This window comes from Botrytis byssoidea, assembly GCF_014898295.1.
Source record: "Botrytis byssoidea strain MUCL 94 chromosome Unknown BBYS_002, whole genome shotgun sequence".
Classification (NCBI taxonomy): Eukaryota; Fungi; Ascomycota; class Leotiomycetes; order Helotiales; family Sclerotiniaceae; genus Botrytis; species Botrytis byssoidea.
The window spans coordinates 1,451,193-1,468,437 of NW_024065843.1; the positions used below are offsets into that span (position 1 = coordinate 1,451,193).

The 17,245-nt window shown below is 43.2% G+C and overlaps 3 protein-coding genes across 3 annotated transcripts; 1 reads left to right on the plus strand and 2 right to left on the minus strand.

The window, feature by feature from the left end:
• Positions 1 to 1,972: 1,972 nt before the first annotated feature.
• Positions 1,973 to 2,997, minus strand: EAE97_001213 (uncharacterized protein; the record flags this gene model as incomplete). Its single annotated transcript, XM_038871723.1, has 3 exons — positions 1,973 to 2,235; positions 2,302 to 2,848; positions 2,908 to 2,997. The coding sequence occupies 3 exons, from the start codon at positions 2,995 to 2,997 to the stop codon at positions 1,973 to 1,975; spliced, it is 900 nt and encodes a 299-aa protein (XP_038737624.1).
• Positions 2,998 to 6,823: 3,826 nt separating this feature from the next.
• EAE97_001214 (uncharacterized protein) lies at positions 6,824 to 9,144 on the plus strand (the record flags this gene model as incomplete). Its single annotated transcript, XM_038871724.1, has 4 exons — positions 6,824 to 7,383; positions 7,557 to 8,732; positions 8,782 to 8,962; positions 9,016 to 9,144. The coding sequence occupies 4 exons, from the start codon at positions 6,824 to 6,826 to the stop codon at positions 9,142 to 9,144; spliced, it is 2,046 nt and encodes a 681-aa protein (XP_038737625.1).
• Positions 9,145 to 16,052: 6,908 nt separating this feature from the next.
• Positions 16,053 to 16,545, minus strand: EAE97_001215 (uncharacterized protein; the record flags this gene model as incomplete). Its single annotated transcript, XM_038871725.1, has 3 exons — positions 16,053 to 16,154; positions 16,212 to 16,289; positions 16,342 to 16,545. The coding sequence occupies 3 exons, from the start codon at positions 16,543 to 16,545 to the stop codon at positions 16,053 to 16,055; spliced, it is 384 nt and encodes a 127-aa protein (XP_038737626.1).
• Between the last annotated feature and the right edge of the window lie 700 nt (positions 16,546 to 17,245).

Genomic DNA, 17,245 nt, shown 5'->3' on the forward strand with positions numbered 1-17,245 from the left:
CTCTACGAACGTCTACCAATAGCGATCTGATACTCCCCTCCGCAACCAACTCCGCACTCAGCTCAAGAGATATCCTCTCAAACTCACAATCCTTCTCCATCGCCGGATTATTTATTCAAAATTCCCAAAAGCTTTCTCCGCCAATAGTATATACAAGATGTTCCTTACATTGACATCTTTTCGAGCAAGTGTTTCTGTAGACAAGAGAGCCGGAAGATGGAAATCTAACTCTGTATTACTTGACAATGCTTCTGCGCAGATGTAGTAACTCGGCATCGAATAAATCAAACATTGAAGAGTATTGTTTATATACGATCTGAGTATTTGTCTACAGTCGGGTTTGGTCAAAACAAACGCCATAGTTTTAGCCCAAAGGCAATCTGGTCAAATTTGAGACTCATCAACATTGATGACCTTTATTTTGTCTGGTTATTGGGAGGTTGTAGCTTTCATCCTGCAGATATTGTAGAACGAGAAAACACAAGACTGATCTATCGAGGATCCTGTACCTATAAGAGCACACCAATAATGCGAGAAGGGGTACTTTTTTCAAACAAGGCAAAAGTTCAAAGAACATAGACGACCAATCGATAATTGGATAATGTGTATGGTACGACATATCCCATGTGTGATCTCCTGAACATTCGGAACAAGACCCCCCCCCTCCTTGGATTTAGGAAGTAGATGATAACACTACATGTTCACATCCTGCAACCGATTCTCAGACTTGATCTAGTATATCGTCTAGAGCTGCCTCCTCTTTCAAGCCCTACAAAACAATCCAAGATCCGGACTAATAGACAGTCGAACTAGTTCTGTAGCTTTCCATTCGCAATGAACTATGCGTGCCACTGTAGCTTTTAAAGTCATAGTATCTTAGACATACACGCTCAACTGATCGTATCCAGAATCGACTCGACTCGACTCGACTCGACTCAATACTCCCAAGGAAACATCGGCAGTCTGTATTCCAGACTTCCGCAGTCACCATCCATTCCCACGTATTACTATACAAAATAATAACACTCCACATCTCGATCGACCAAGACAATCACGAAAGATCTCCCATAATCGAGGAAACCAAAAATTCAGACACAACCCCAAATCCCCCTCTCAAAAAACACAGATTAAAACTTTAATCCGCAATGCCAATTACCTTTCAACAGCATCAGTAATTCCACCCACCCAACCAATTCGACAAACAATTCTCTCACCACCCAACTCCTTTCTTTACAATTACTCAAACTGCCTAGTAGGTAGTGAACGAAAAAAGCAGACCAACCCAAGCCACTTTCCACCCCCCCCCTCCTCCTATATTCCCAACCCTACCATTCAAAGATTCAAACATCAACCATCGATCATTAAATATTACTTCCATTCACACCCCACAAGGCCATACATACCAGTACATTTCCAACCCGACAATTTAACACTATAAGAAAAGAAGAAAAGGCCCTTTTTACCTTCTCCCACGGTATCAGACGATAGCTGCAATTACTGTATTGTATACCTACCTAGGTATAAGTGAATTTCCTGGTGCATTATTGACAGAAGAATATTTATCCACCGAGAAACTCTTCGTTCCTGGCCTCTGCAATCACTGCAAATCGGATGCTAAATCACACTCGCCATCCCAAGCAATGAGCGATGGTAGGTATTCCCTGCTCCTATTTTTGTCAACCGAGTATTTCGACTTGTGCAATTGGCGCTTGCCAGATAGAGAATGAGGATGATTTTGGATATACCATATACCACTACAATGCAAGTCGACGAATGGACAAAAAGTGCTTGAGACATGTTTGTCTGTCATTCTAATGATACAAGAACCGGAGTATATACAAAATTACTCGACCCCTTCTCCAAACACCCCCCTTTTTTTAATTACCCCCATCTATCATCCAGAAATCACTCAGCGCGCCATCCAATGCCCATACAAAACACCAGAAAGGTTGGGCAACCAGACGTTCCATTTTTAGATCTTATTTCTACCATTCACTTTTGGTTCAGACTGTGCCGACTCGTTTTTCGCATCCGCTTCCTTTTCAGCTTGCTCGGCCTGGTTCTTCTCTTCTCTTTCCTTGGCATCTGCAAATGCTACTTTTCCAGCACTCTTCATCTCCATAGAGATTTTATCCTTGTTTTCTTTACCCGGGGATGTCTTTCCCGAGGAGTGGTTTCTTTCTTCCGCTACTCTCTTGCGTTCATCAATGCGGCGCTCTTCAGCTTCTACCATATCTATGTATATCGATTAGTATAGGTTCAAAGTTTGGCCAAAGCACTCTGAAAATGATTGGAACATACCACGCCATAAATCCTCTCCTTCATAAGCTTCGTGGTGGATCTTCTTCTGGATCAAGTGTTTATGTTCCGGATCGTTTGGATCCAACACCGTAACCGTTTCCCACCTTCCTGTTCCTTTCTTCGCATCTCCCATCTCGAATGCCGCTGACGCAACCAATACAGCCAATGTCAACCCTTGCGCATAGACTCTTGCTTGTACCAACTTCTGGGCTCCAGTCAAATATTTGTTTTTGGAAACCATCCCAAAGGCGATTCCCATACTGGCCACCCACGATGCGGTAACGATTGAGTATCGGTTTTCTTTTCCCCATGCCTTGAGACGCTGCGCAGGAGTCTCGTTGGCTTTTTCTTGTTCGAGAAGGAGCGTCGATTTGTCCTTGTAATTTCGCGAGGGGTCGCGATCCCATTCGTATGAGCGAGATGCGCGATCCGCGCTGATGATGGCGGCGAAAGTACCGGATGATGAGACGAGGAAACTTTTCATGGGAATGGTGAGACTGCGGATGGTGTGGAATCGTCTGTTGGCTACATAGAGTGCGGCGCCACCCTGAGAAATTTGGTCAGTTTTGTTTGAGTGAGATCCTGAGAAGGCAAATAAATATATACCATTGCGAGACCAATGAAACCTCCTGTAATGCCACCCTTCAAAGTAGCATTGTAGTGCTCAGCCTCTTCTTCCTTGGTAAGAATCTTCATATTTTATATATAGTAGTGGCAAGCTATTTACTTGTAGGTTGGAGATCGAATTGAGGGGTAATATAAAGATTGATTGATTCTTGCAAGAAGCTTTGAAAAAGTAGATTAATCGTTCTGCTTGATTATGTTGTTGTATTTGTATTTGTATTTGCGGTTATTTATGTTTTGTTGTACCTTTGAATCAATCGTACGTTTTGTTTTCGTGAAAATGGGTCGTTAATAAGCTGTCAGTCGATGATGTCGTTCAAAAGTCTTTCTTTAAAGAAGTGGGGAGGAGTTGGAATCAAATCCCGAGAAAATGACAGGATGATGTAGAGATGTGATATTGATATGATATTGATATTGATGTTGATGTTGATGTTGATGTTGATATTGATATTGATATTAATATTGATTCATTAATTTCACAAAGAAATTGATTCTTTTTCTTCTTTTAAATAGTACCTACCTACCTAACTGTCTTATACCATCTCCCATCTCTCATTTTCAAAGACCGAGAAATTTTTATCTTCGGAAATGGTGGTATGTATGATGCAGTTTGGCAGTTTGTAAGCTCCTTGCAGCCCAATAATTCCATTCTAGAACGATGATGTAAGTTAACCTTATGTGCTTACTAATAAGTATGTGATGGGATCCCGAATCACGATTTCCGAGATAATTCCCGTCATCACGTGCAGATAAATATCCTGATTTCGATTTCGATTTCGATTTTGATTTTGATTTTGAGTTTGAGTTTGAGTTTGATACTGGATTGAAATGATATACAACTAGTATAAGTAGTATGTATATAAGATGTCAGCCATGATGCAACACGGAAGGAATGAAGGAATGAATGAACGATGCATTTTTGAGAATTCATGAAAGACGAGAAACGTTTCTATGTAGATCCAATCCAACCTACTGTACCTAGACGTGAACCATGAAAGTAGACTGATGAGTAGAGTAGAATGTACGGATCATTGGCCATTAAACCTACATGACTGTCGCTATTTTCCAAGATCTTCATAGTTCATTCCCATGAGATGTGCATTGCAGCAGCGGACATTTTGTCCCGATAATTACGAACATAAAGTTCGGCGTTTGGCTTATGGCTTTGGCGTTAGCTTGGACTTTGTCTTTCTTTAAACTTCTTCAACCTCTTCTACCCCTCCATTAGAGCATTCCTTAAAGCAACTAGTATCCAGGTATCTACACCATTTCAGCTCAGCTATCGATACCGAGAACTATAGTCACGTGGTACATTTGGCAGACGCACGATACGATGTATCGTATCATAGGGTAAGGAATCGCGAGTCAGCCTCCTAATCAAATCTAAAAAGTCAATCTAGTAAAGCCGAAGATTTTAACCTTCATCCAAGCTGTCAAGTAACGATATTGATAGATCTCTCAAAAGAGAAATATGTCGGATCGGGATTGGATTTGGCCCCCCCCCCGCATCTTACGACTACTTGTCGTCTTCCCGTCCTGTGAATCAGATACAGATACTGATTGGCGTAAAGGATACAGAATAAGATATTAAGTTTGCTTTCTGACATCATGGATCCAGAGGCATACTCTGTACATTTGAATCTTGATGTCTTCTTGCTGATTAAACTTCTGACCGCTTGCCGTTCATAACTTTACCTGCCGAACTCTAGGCGTTTGGCGTTACAGTCTGCTCTAGCAATGGATACGATTCGTGTTCAAGCAGTTAGGATCATGGCTGTAATATACAATCCACAACTTCGTACGCCGAACACGTCCACAAGCTATTCGGACGACAGGGTTTTTGCCTCTTGATTTAATTATTAGATGCTCTACTCCGTACGGGTAATAATTCGAGTTGTCAAGCTGCATATATTAAATATTGCCTCCGAACTAATTGGCACAGCGATTTCCTGGCGAATGATATCGCCATGACATCGAAATGAGCAAGAGTGAGCTATACGGATCCATAGCTTATGGTATGTCCACATTGAAGCATTTAACGCTCTTGGATTGACCGCGATACTCAGTAATGATTGACAGTTTTCAAACAGCTACTTGATATTCTAAACCCCATCTCCATCGGAGACCGAGGTTGCACGACTCGAGGGCAATTTAAATGAACCACCGTGGGAGAGAGATCTGTCCAGATCCATTAACGAGACGTCTCAGGGAAGGGAAAGAAGCATAGAACCTTCTATATTAATCTTTTCAAGGTCGAAATCTTTCCTTCAAATTCAACACACTGTCGCTTCTCTGAATCGTTATGTTCCGTTCGAACAGAACCGTCGCCGCACAACGTCGGCAGATTTGGCGGGGCTCACCGCTTGGATTTGGCGAACGAGAAAAGGAGAGCTGTTTTGGTTTCATCTCACCGTATATTTATCATATGATCTATCATGTTAAAGGATTCCAGTAGTAGAGTAAACACATCCGAAGCATGATGTAGACTGCAAAGGAAAGATACACTCAATTTTGTCTCATACATCAAGCAGGTCACAAATAAGGTCGATACATCTCCACATCTAAAGATACACATCATCAATGACAGATTCCTTCAAGCTTCTAGAAAGATTAATTGCGGAGCCCTCTTTGCATCTCATCCAAAGCGTTGGGACCGAACCCATTCGAGGGACCTTGGAGCCTTGAGCCTTGTAAACCTTTTGACAAAATGCTTGACCACTCATTGACCACAAGCCAACCACCCGGTCTTTGATAATCCGAACGAAACATCCATCACTTCAAACTTTAATTTCATAATTCTAGTAACAAGCTTGAACCCTCCTTTGAACTTCATTACCCTTATTTCAGACGGTGACCACCTCCAGTCGAGAAGTAGTTAAATACAGTCCATGGGCCCCCATGGGAAAACGTACATTACATTATTTTATCAACGGTACTTTCACATGCACTAATCGTATTGATCTATATTACTCCCTTGCCTGCAGCAAAAATAATCGAAGTTCTCCATCCATTACCGTGTATTATTCCATATCCTATTCACTATTCGCGCCACGATACAACCCTCCTTGATCTGGTGTGTGTCAAGTTCAACCCCGGCTTCAAATTGTTCGCTACCGCTCCATACGGACCAGAACGTCTTGTAAAGATTGGTCCCAACGGAAACCAAAGTATCAGAAGTGACATACTTGCTTACTCCCCTACATTGAATACACCTTGCAAGTTGCAACGTTCGATTCGCTTTCTGGCAAACGAAAACCTCTTACGCCTTTAGTTACGACTACTCGACCACACCCAATTTTAGCTCACGCGTGTGCCTAACTAGCTGATAAAAGGACATCTACTATTCACCCCGGCCTGCCACAGAGTACGTTCGCCTACTGTACCAACCTGCTACATATACATTCCATTTGTCAATTCGTCTCTCCAGAACCAAGGTAGTCAGTAGACGAGTTCGTGAGAACTACCAGGTAGAATCCAACTAAAGCCCAATTAGGTAGGTTGTTTTCGACACAAAATTGCCGGATTATATTTGGTTTCTCAACTTGTACGTATTGGTACCTAGTACATGCTCAAGAGGCCTTCTTTACATGAATGGAACCAAGTACATTTGGTAACCCATGTTTCCTCCGACAGCCCACATCCCATCCTCTCTTTCTTTCCCAACTTTCCTCTCCACTTAAATCCACCCTGCCCCCTCGTCCGACCCTCTTGTTGTTTGTTCCCAGTCAGACCTGGTACAAGTGGCATGCACCGTCCGCACCAAGGACAAGAATTCATTACTGTTAAATGTGCTCTAGTGGCTTTTCTTAGTTTTACTTATTACTTTCCACAATTTTTCCAATTAGACGCTAATTAGATAATCCTAGTAACGGAGATCAGATCCACTTTTAATCCCTCTATGCCTCTTTCTGATTGGTTCAAGCAATCCCACGCCGCCTCATGCGAAGAAACCCACACGGACTCGATACTTATCGATTCGACTGCTACTAATAAATTCAAGTACGAAGGCAACTCCAACTCTTCTACATTACATATCCACGCACAAGAATCTTCACATTCTTCTCCCGATTCAAATAATACTGCTTCATTCCCTACGACTCCAGAGGATTGCGATTATAACTATAATTTGAAATCTAACATGACGACAACCTCTTCACCCATTAATATTGCCACGCCCACAAGAAATACATCGTCATCTCCGTCATCTCAAGGCAACAAAAATAATTCCAATTATCTCGACCCGGATTCACAAACCTCCGCCAGAATCATGACTACCGGCACAGGATTCGACGATAACATGGGTCGCTCCAGACAAGAATCATTTGCTGCCGCAAAACCCATATCTATGCACAATCCAAATAGAATTAATGATCGTCCTCGTCGCGAAAGTTTGGCAGGCAGCCTCGTTGGAGGCATGAGCTGGGGAGGCGTATCTGTTGGGAGTTGGATTCGAGATGAGTGAGTTTAATCCAATCTTCTTCGCTTTTGCCATGATATGGGTGCAATTATTTCGTGATTCATAGAATTAGATTCTTCACTCATCTCAATTGCCAAACGAAAATGTTCCATCTCCCCTAGCAAGTGCGGGGCACACGATTTCCATTTTCATGACACTGACAATTTTTGATTAGCATTATCATGGCCGGCACCTCTCCATTTCCATATCAATCGCCTTCATATCATTCTTCTTCCTATCTTCCTAAGCTCGAAGCCAACTTTATGAAAGATTTCAGCTGTTGTGGCAATACATTACCAACACTACATGACCTTTTGCAACATTACGAAGAGTGTCATGCGCAACAGACCCCAGCATCCCTTCGCAATAATTCATCCATTGTACGAGCTCGGGAAAACTCAACACCCAACGGTAGAGCAGGTATGGCGGCACAAAACACATCCGCCGCACAACATCATACTCAGCAGCAGCAGCAAACCCAGCCATCACAACAGCCTCGGCTTTCGGGCTTACAGATGCCACAAGCCGGTGCCAGTGTAGGAGGTATTCAATTGATGCGACAGCAGCAACGCTCACAACCAGCTACTCCTGTGCAAAAAACTAATCAAGGTGCTACTGATGAGATGGACGGAGTTGAAGATATGGAAATGGACGATGCTATCGGACCTATGGACTCCACTCCGGACACACCGGTTCAATCTTCGCATAATCATCAGCCTGTGCAAGCAGCACAACAGTCTATGTTCGGCCAACAACCAAGACCCACCGTTAATCTTAACTCCACCATGCAACACTCTGGTCTCCGAGCATCCCAACCACCGACTCCCGCAACTTCCTCTTTTGGATTCCAAAATAACCCGACCGTTTCTTCTGTTAACACCCCTACTTTGACAGCACAACCCATGCAGCAATCACAGACATTTTCACCAGATACCTCGGCTCCCGGTACCCCATCGGAAATGGATGGAGACTTTACAAGCATGCCTATGAACATGAATATGGGAAATAGAAATATGAATATGAATAATATGAATTTCCCTTTCAATTTCGGCGGACATGATTTAGGCTTGGACCTTTGTATCGATGAACCCGCCAAGCGTCTCTATAGTCCTAATGGCGGTGGTTTCAATAACCAAAGAGCCCTTCAACAACAATTTGCTCAATTTGGGCTAGGACAAGGACAATTCGCAAGCAACACTGATTTGATGAGAGCATACCAACAACAACAATTGATGGCAAGCATGAATGGAATGGGAGATCCTACAGGAATGATGATGGGAGAAGAGCACAAACCATTCAGATGCCCCGTCATCGGATGTGAAAAGGCCTACAAGAATCAAAATGGTCTCAAGTAAGCATTGTTACCTTGTGCAATATAAATTTATACTAATTTTGTTCAGGTACCACAAGACGCACGGTCATCAAACCCAACAGTTGCACGAAAACGGTGACGGTACATTCTCGATTGTCAACCCAGAAACTTCTATTCCCTACTCCGGCAATGAAGGTATGGAAAGAGAGAAGCCTTATAAGTGTGATTATTGTGGCAAGAGATATAAGAACTTGAATGGTCTCAAATATGTGAGTATATCAATTTCTCAGAATCAGAAAATTTGTCGTCTAATGATGTTTAGCACAAACAACATTCCACCCCGTGTGACCCCGAGCTCAAATTAAACAACCACTTGGCTGCTGCTGGATTAGCAGGCCTCGGAGTCCCCATGGGAGGCTTGCCAGGTATTGGTGAAGAAGGCATGATGTGATCTATTCTCTACTCGAACTCCCGACGATTTTCCGAAATAAGCCGCGCGATTTATTTCGATTTCGATCCCGGTAATTACCACCTCACGAGTAACGAATTTCCCAAAGTCCTTTTTTCAAATTCTCACAGGCGTTTCCAAAACAAAACGATTGCATTGGGCGGAGTTCTGAATCATACAGATGAGTATAGAGATTATACCCCGACATAGATTGAATTGGTACGAGGGACTCAAACGATGGCTCTCAGTCGACGGTGACGTAGCTTCACAAACGCAAATACATATTTGTTGTCCTTTGGAACTTCAGCCGAAGGACGGCTGATCAGTCATTGGCTAAATCTTGCATATGTCTATTTTTCCCCGTACATTACAAGAGCTTAATACTCGTTTTCCTTTTTTTATGGTTTTCAAAACAAAAATTGCAACGTTTCTTTTTGTTTCTTGTTTTCTCTGCCTTTCTTACAGTATTTCTGTGAGAGAAACAAAGGCGTTGTTCATTAATAGCGAAGAATGGGGGTTATAAGTCGCTTCAATAGATTGGTGGGATTCGAATTATTATGTATGTATGGGGTTTATTGTGAGGGGATTAGAGTGGTCAGTCATTGAATATCATTTTGGATATATCATTGACACTATGAAGACGAATCTCATTTGGTACCGAGTTTGGAGTTGGGCAAAACAATTTGGGATGGGAATAAAAACTTAACGGATGGTTGGATGGATTGCTTGGTCTTTACGAGATGGAAGAGAAAATGGAAGGGATGGATTGAAATATCTAGAGGCGTTTGAAATTGTGAAGTCCCTACTTTTTTCTTGATAGGGTTATTAGTATGGAAATTGAAGATTATTATACTGGATCTACTGGATCTTTTGCTGTAACTCGATTTTGTGGAAACACTCCTTTCTTGTGCACATGATTTACAGTATCTCAATTCCATTATGGTCGAGGTTTCTACAGATCAACCATTGTGCATGATCGTGGCTAATAGCTATCGAGTACCTGATAGGTCTCATAAATGGAAATTGGTGTCAGGAAGTACAGGACGATTAGAGGACCCCTAGTTTCAGACTGGGGAGGCCCTTCCCTCCACCTGTTCTGTTCTGTCCCGTAAATAGAGACCACGTGAAACCCAGTGATGAGGTGAAATGAATGAATGAAGTGAAACATGTGGGGGTGGTGCATGAGCATGAGTAAGGAGGAGGCTTGTGTGTTCGTGTGGCTTAGTCATTGACACTCGATGCATTTTTCTACAAAGCTGGTACTTTATGAGATTGTGTGATTGCGAAGGAGAGAGTTAGATAGAGGGGGAGCTTGAGAGGTGAAAGAAGGCCAAGGGGAGGAGGGCATGATAGATCTACAATTCAAGATACGCATGACGAGAAACAAAATGTCATGACCTCACCCTACATACAATGTACCCGGCGCCGAGCATGCATCGTGCAGATAGCAGTGGAATGAATGACGCTTGGGATGAAGATCTCTTTGGAGGAGATAGGAGCGCGAGAGATTGGTTTGTTGAGAGAGCGATTGATCGTAATTTTTGGAGATCGAGATGAGATATCTCGCAGTTGATGATAAGATGTTTGGGAAATCTTCGATGCGATGTCTATGAAATAGTTGATAGATAAGAATGGGAGAGGGAAAGAGGGGGAGGGAGGCCGATGTTGAAGCGAAGATTAACCTAATTTCCTCTCCGGATTCAAGTAGATGCAACGTTGTAACTTGTAATGTATATCGGAAAGCAGATATGATGGGGATTTTGTAAGTATTTGGAGATTCAATGTAAGCGGTGACAAAATAGTGCGACAGGATACATGAATGAGCATGCTGTATAGTGGATTGGTGATCATGATGTTGAGATGCAGTGTTAATTAAGGGCGTAGGTACCTGGTGTTGACACCAATGAGCTCAACACAAGGTAGACAAGCCATGGCAAGTGTAGCGGCTCAAGCCTGCTCATTCTCTGCTCCGTGCTGTGGAATCATTTATCTGACGGATATTGAATCTATTTGACTTTTCCACGGTCTTGCAGTAATACATGAAAGAGTGGATCTTTGGCAGCGAGCTTGATATTTTGAGTTTGAGCGTTCAACGTTTGGTCCATGCTGGAAAGTTAAAACCTGTGCGGCGGTAGTTAAGGTATGAAAGGTGGGATGTGTGCAACTGGGTAGTGGCAGCAAATCATGGAAGAAAGATCTTCCTTGATGGAGAGGAGAGGAGAGGAATGCTGAACTCCGCTCGTAAATTTGCATTTCTCCGTTGGGAACGATGCTAAATGGATGACGAGTGAGTTGTTGGAGAGAGATGAAAGGAAACCCCTGGTATGGTGCAGGACCCTGCATTGAATGTTTGATTCGGCATCTTATGGATATATCCAAGTACCCAGTCGTGTTGAGATACTGCGAGCTGGCTTGGGCGTGAAATCTTATTGTGCGTCGTAGTAATAAAGACGTTTGAAATCTTATAGCATAACACTAAAGTGTTGAATAACATAAACATTCGTGCACTTCCCCTTCTAATCGACCTCTTCCACTCGATCCGTATTCACATCCAATCTCCGTTAATTTTTGGAATCTAATCTACACACCATTCGTGAACTGTCACACCAATGGCTTGGTTCATTACCGTGCTCAACTGCCACTTCGGTAGACCCCAAATCACACGTGGAAATCCACGCCGCACTCTCGAAAACAGATGGCTTTCCGAGACCATTTATGTAATTGATGACATCGGACGGCCCGAAACGATTCTTATAAAACACATGTCAAGAGTCTAAATTAAATTTCTCCTCGGGAAATACCCTCGAAAAACGACGGCAAATTCCCACAACATGGGCTCAAAATGTAAATGCATCGCTTCTTTTTCATAATTATCAATCCGGACACAATTCTAGACTCTAATTTCTCACCTCTCGTCCCGCAAGCTAACATTGGAAATCCAACGGTTGTGGTTCATTTTGATTATATGCCCACAAGAACTAGTGAGTGAGTGTTATAGCCGAACTTCCTTTCCGCACGATTTGGATCATAAAGTCCTAAACCCCGAACCGTCCACTGCCAAACGAGGAAGTTGTAGACGATTAGTTTCGGTAAAGGCGTTTCGGTAGACAATACCAGCCGGGAGATTCGGTAGCAGACACGCTCAGCCAGACAGGCTAAAATGAGCAGGTCCAGTATATAAAGTTAGGATTGAGTAATGAGCCGCTGGCGCACAGAGCGGAACTCCCCGATTTTGTGACTAACATCCCTGGCCAGTATCTCTTTAAAATGGAGCATTGGTGCTGGTAATGAATTTCATGTAAATCTTAAGTTATAGGTAATTTACGACGTTTGGTTTATGATTTCCGTTGCGCAGGCTACGCAATGCTGAAATTTTTATTGTTTGGGCTGGAGATTGGCGATGGATATCCCAAAATGATCTTTGTTACGTTACGAGATTTATATCACCTGCAGGCATGTGCATATAATATATCGCCGTACATGACATGACATTACATTGCATTGCATACTACTGGTGCTCATCACAGGTAAACTTCCATGCTGCAATTTATCTGTAGGTGATGGAGTAGATCCATTGTGGAAGATTTCCTCGCGTGGCATTTCCTTGCTATTTCTCGCAAGAAATGTTGGATGGAGCTTGCTTGAGTGAATCCTGATGCTGATCCTCATGCACTGATGCATTGATATTGTTCCAACTTTTAAAATGTAAGAGTAATCGTACATGAGCTATGGAAACAAAGAGGCGGTGTGAAGAAATTAATAGCATATGTACATATACACAAGAGACGAAGGAACGAGCACATGTTTAACACGACATGCGGCCTTCCATGCGACCTTCCAGAAGATATTGAGACACTTGGCGTACGCGAGGAGAAGGAGTACAGTAGTTTGTCTTATTTGAAAGGAACATGCATGCAGAATCGTAAACAAAAGAGCTGTTGCGAGTGGTCAATTGAAGTATGTTGAAGAAGAGGTTAGTTAGGTTAGCCTTGATCTATTCCTCCTACAAGTGAAGTTTTAGCTAGGTTTGCCCTAGCCTCCAGGGCTTTTCCTCCCTTCCATTCCTTTTCTAGAACAATAAGGATCCCTTGCGTCCTCTTGAAGCACACGCATGTGCTTGTGGATCAGTATCGGGAATTGTTTTTCCGCCCCATAGATTCTTGATGGAAATCCTTACTTGCTTTCTCGCTTAGCTTGGGCATCATCCTTAACCTTAGCGTAATCGATTTTACTTCACAACTTCCTTATTTCGCACTCCAGCATCGCAAAACTCAGGGTTCCTCGAGTGCTTAGAGTTTGACATAAATTAAGGGTCTTTTTTCTTTATGCTGAACAACATTCACAAACATAAAATGTCAAAGCGCTAAGCGCCAACATGGAGGGTCGATAATACATTGACCCAGGGCCGGTACTCTAGTGTAACATAAGGTCTGTCTGTAGACTGTATCATGGCTTGTGCTAGTGGAAATTCTCTCTACGGTTGGGATTTTAATAGCGCATGGTAGTCGCATGATCAATGAACCTGCCATCCTGGTCCTTGGAAGCGCATTAAGAAATTAGCTCCACCGTCCATAAGGCAAACAAAGCAACTGCAGCGAGTCTGCACGCGAGGTGATTTACCTGGAAAGAGGCCAGATAGTGTGACCTGAGCGACAGGGACAGGGGATAATGTAAAAGTTAATTTTGGATCTGCTCAGTGGTTGGTTGGTGGCCCGAGTCTCAGAACCAGGGGTACGTGGTGGGGCGGAGCGGACTGAGAATATTACTAAGTGAGCGGGCACGCAAAGTCCGGTGGAGCCTGGATTGAAGCAAGTGCCGGACGAAATGCAGAGAGACAAATGCAAGATTTGATGTATTGTGATTGGGTGTGTAATGGGACCGGGGTCAAGCCGTGCGGCCGGTGGGGTGAGGATTGGAGATGCCTTTTAGCAAAAAGGTAAGGGCGGCCATAGGATATTGAAGCGAGGAATTCAAGACTTGTTAGTGGATGCTGCCTTTTGCTTCGGTTAACGATGTTTTGTAGATCCATCAGATTAAGGCGTCAACGGCGTCAACGATCAAAAGTCCATAGATTGAGGTACATGTCGGATAGTAACCGAGGCAGAGATATTCATAGGATCGCCCCTTTCCAGCTTCAATCATTGGATGCTGAAGAGATCATTTTGCCACAGAGATGTATGATCAAGGGGCGAAGAATGGATAAGGAGCGTAGGATGTCCGCGATCGACAGATTGCGAATCCGATAAACCTGGAAGTCTGGGTGCGAGATGATGCATGTGATCGGACTATCACTGATGATCATGATATGATATGTCTCCGACCTTCCGATAAAGGAGGGAGGAGGATTCAGGTGGTCGCGGGGAGATGGGGAGTGGAGTATCAAAATCCTTCGACCTTCAACATGAGAGTTCATGTTATTGGAAAGTGGAGGGCTGGTATCTATACTGTTGGTATCTGAAACGTTAAGGAAGGTGCAAGACTGCGTTGCATATGTGCAGGTGTTTTAGACGAAGGTCTTGCTTTTGATGAGAAATATGGATTTGTAAGGAGTTTGCAGCTGAGGTGGTTACGTGCATGGGGAAATATTGAAAGGGGGCTGGAGAAGCTTTGATGCTGAATTATTGCGCGTCCTGTACACTGATATGGCAAGGCAGGGCAAGAAAGGGGCACGCAATCGTATGAGTTGTTCTTCCCAGCATGGCAGCCTATGCTGGTATCCTTCTTTCTTGGTGCTATAAGGGGCGAGGAGAAGTTGTGCATAATCGCTCATGTTATGCCAAGATAGCAGCTCATGTAGTTATTAGCTTCGCTGTTGAAACTAAGCTGCACATCTAGGCTAGATCGAATAGTGAGCAGTGCACTGGATAACATCCATGAAGAATACGATCACGTGTGTAGTAGACACGTGATTCCTGGCACAAACAAGATAAGCAGCTCGATCACCAGAAAGTAGAGTCAAGAAGAGATAGAGACAAAGTGGAGAGTAAAGAGAGATTATCGTTGTTCAAACGTCGAAGGAGCATTGAAACAACAGCATGAAGAATAAACGAAGCATTTGCTTTTTGGAATCGATACCTGAAGTAGGGAACGGATCCATAATATAAAATCCCGAAGGTGAAGAGATACATGGAAAGTAGAAGCTGAGTAGTAGCTCGCTATAACAATTAATTGATGGCCAGTTCGATGAAAGCAGTAAGACGTGGTATCTGGAGCTGAAGTTGAACACATGTCACTACTGGTTAGAAGTCGAAGCTAAGAAGTGATATCATGGGAGGGAGAGGCTAGACAATAGACTCGTTATATCTGAGATCGCAGGCTGAGAGAGAATAGCGGTAGAAACTGAGACTGAGTAATACATCACTGCGATCTAGTGGTCGAAGTTAAGAAAGTGTATTATTGAGAGCAGTAAAAAAAAAAGAACATTACCACATTACGAATCCAAGCTTAAAAGGAACGAAATTGTGCTTGAGAGCCTAGAACGAGCAATTGCCATCCAGTATCGAGCATGCAGTATAGACTGAATATTTAAAGAGTCTCAATACATAAAATAACACAGTTGAACCGTCGTTGGTAGTTAGATCGGCTTTTCTCGCTTGAGAATAAAGATAATACCAAAATGAATTAGTTCGATTCACCTTCTGTAAATCTTTACTCTAGGGCCAGATTGAACATTCAGTTTCAAAAGATCTCCAAGAGTTTGCAGATTATTGGCTGTTTCCAATTTACATTCCCGTGGTTTACACATCTAGACAGCCAAGGCTAGAAACATATATTACCTTCTAGCCACTGCTTTCATTCAATCTCTGGGTCAATCTCTCCGTGAAGACCCTCATCGCTTCATGCCACACCGTTGTTTGTCCTTCAGGACGCCTCAGGATGATACCAGCCATGAGGTCGGCTGCTGCTGTGACCTAAACACCAGTAGCGCTGCCCAGCTGACTGATGATTTGACGTCTGAAGTGCTTTTCGAGATATAATTGGTCATCGGTGCTGAGGGCGTTGCGGGGGAGCGGCTGTTTTGCCATTAATCTATCGGTGATACGTGAGAATTGGTATCGTGATTCACTTACAGCCAAATTAGCCGCTTGGTGCTCTGAGGCGCTTGCATTGCTAATGCTTTGCCCGTTGTTTCCGAAGATTGCATTGCCCTATTCGTTGAGTTAGCCAGAGCTAACGGCTCATATGGATAATCAAGCATACAGCATCAAATGCAATTTGTGGCATAGTAGTCTGACTACCACTGAGATAATGTGTAGCCTTTCTAGCCAAAGCAGTCTTGGCTGCCTTGTAGGTGCTTTCTGGACGCGAGGAGACAATTTGTTGGCCATATACTGTTACCACTAGGGCAACGCGGTTCTTTGGCTGGTTATTGAGCTTAATAAAAGTCGGAGGAGGGTGGCCCATCTGGTGGCACAGAGAATAAAAATCACTAACTGCAGTGTTCATTTTGATGTGGTTGAATGGTGATGGGGAGTGGTACACTTGAAATCGGTAAGCATACTGGTATTATTGCTATCACGAGATCTGAAGTTCAATTGAATCACGCGAATTTATACGGCGGCCTCATATTGTTTATCAGCGACGCGTCTTAGTCATGAAGCCAATGAGGGAGGCCGCCGGTGAATGCTGTGAATTGAATATCGAGATTGCATACTGAGCTAACACCAACTGAGACCCAATTTGGTATACTTATTTCCCGATAGTGCTGTTTCCTTCGTCTTCGGACAGTTTAGCGGAATGGTCTGGTCCATCTGCTTGAGGGCACAGCGTTTATCTATATTGTTAAACTCAACTGGCCGTCCTCTCCGACAGCTTCGAGGTCCCCTCGTGGCTTAGGTATACAGCGTTCATCTATATTGTTGAACTACCTGCACGTACCTTTCTCCCTATCCTTTTGCTTTTTTTTGCTCATTTTTCTGGTTCATTTTTTTTCCATGGGCACCACTCTTGTTCTGATGTTGTTGATCCAAAACAGGAAATTTACTCGAGTATTTTCAATCTATTGATTGTTTGCTTATATGACAACGTTTTTCAATTCCACACCAACGGTATGTTAATAAAGAACTGAGGTGTGACACTCGCATCAAGAAAGAACGTATTTTAT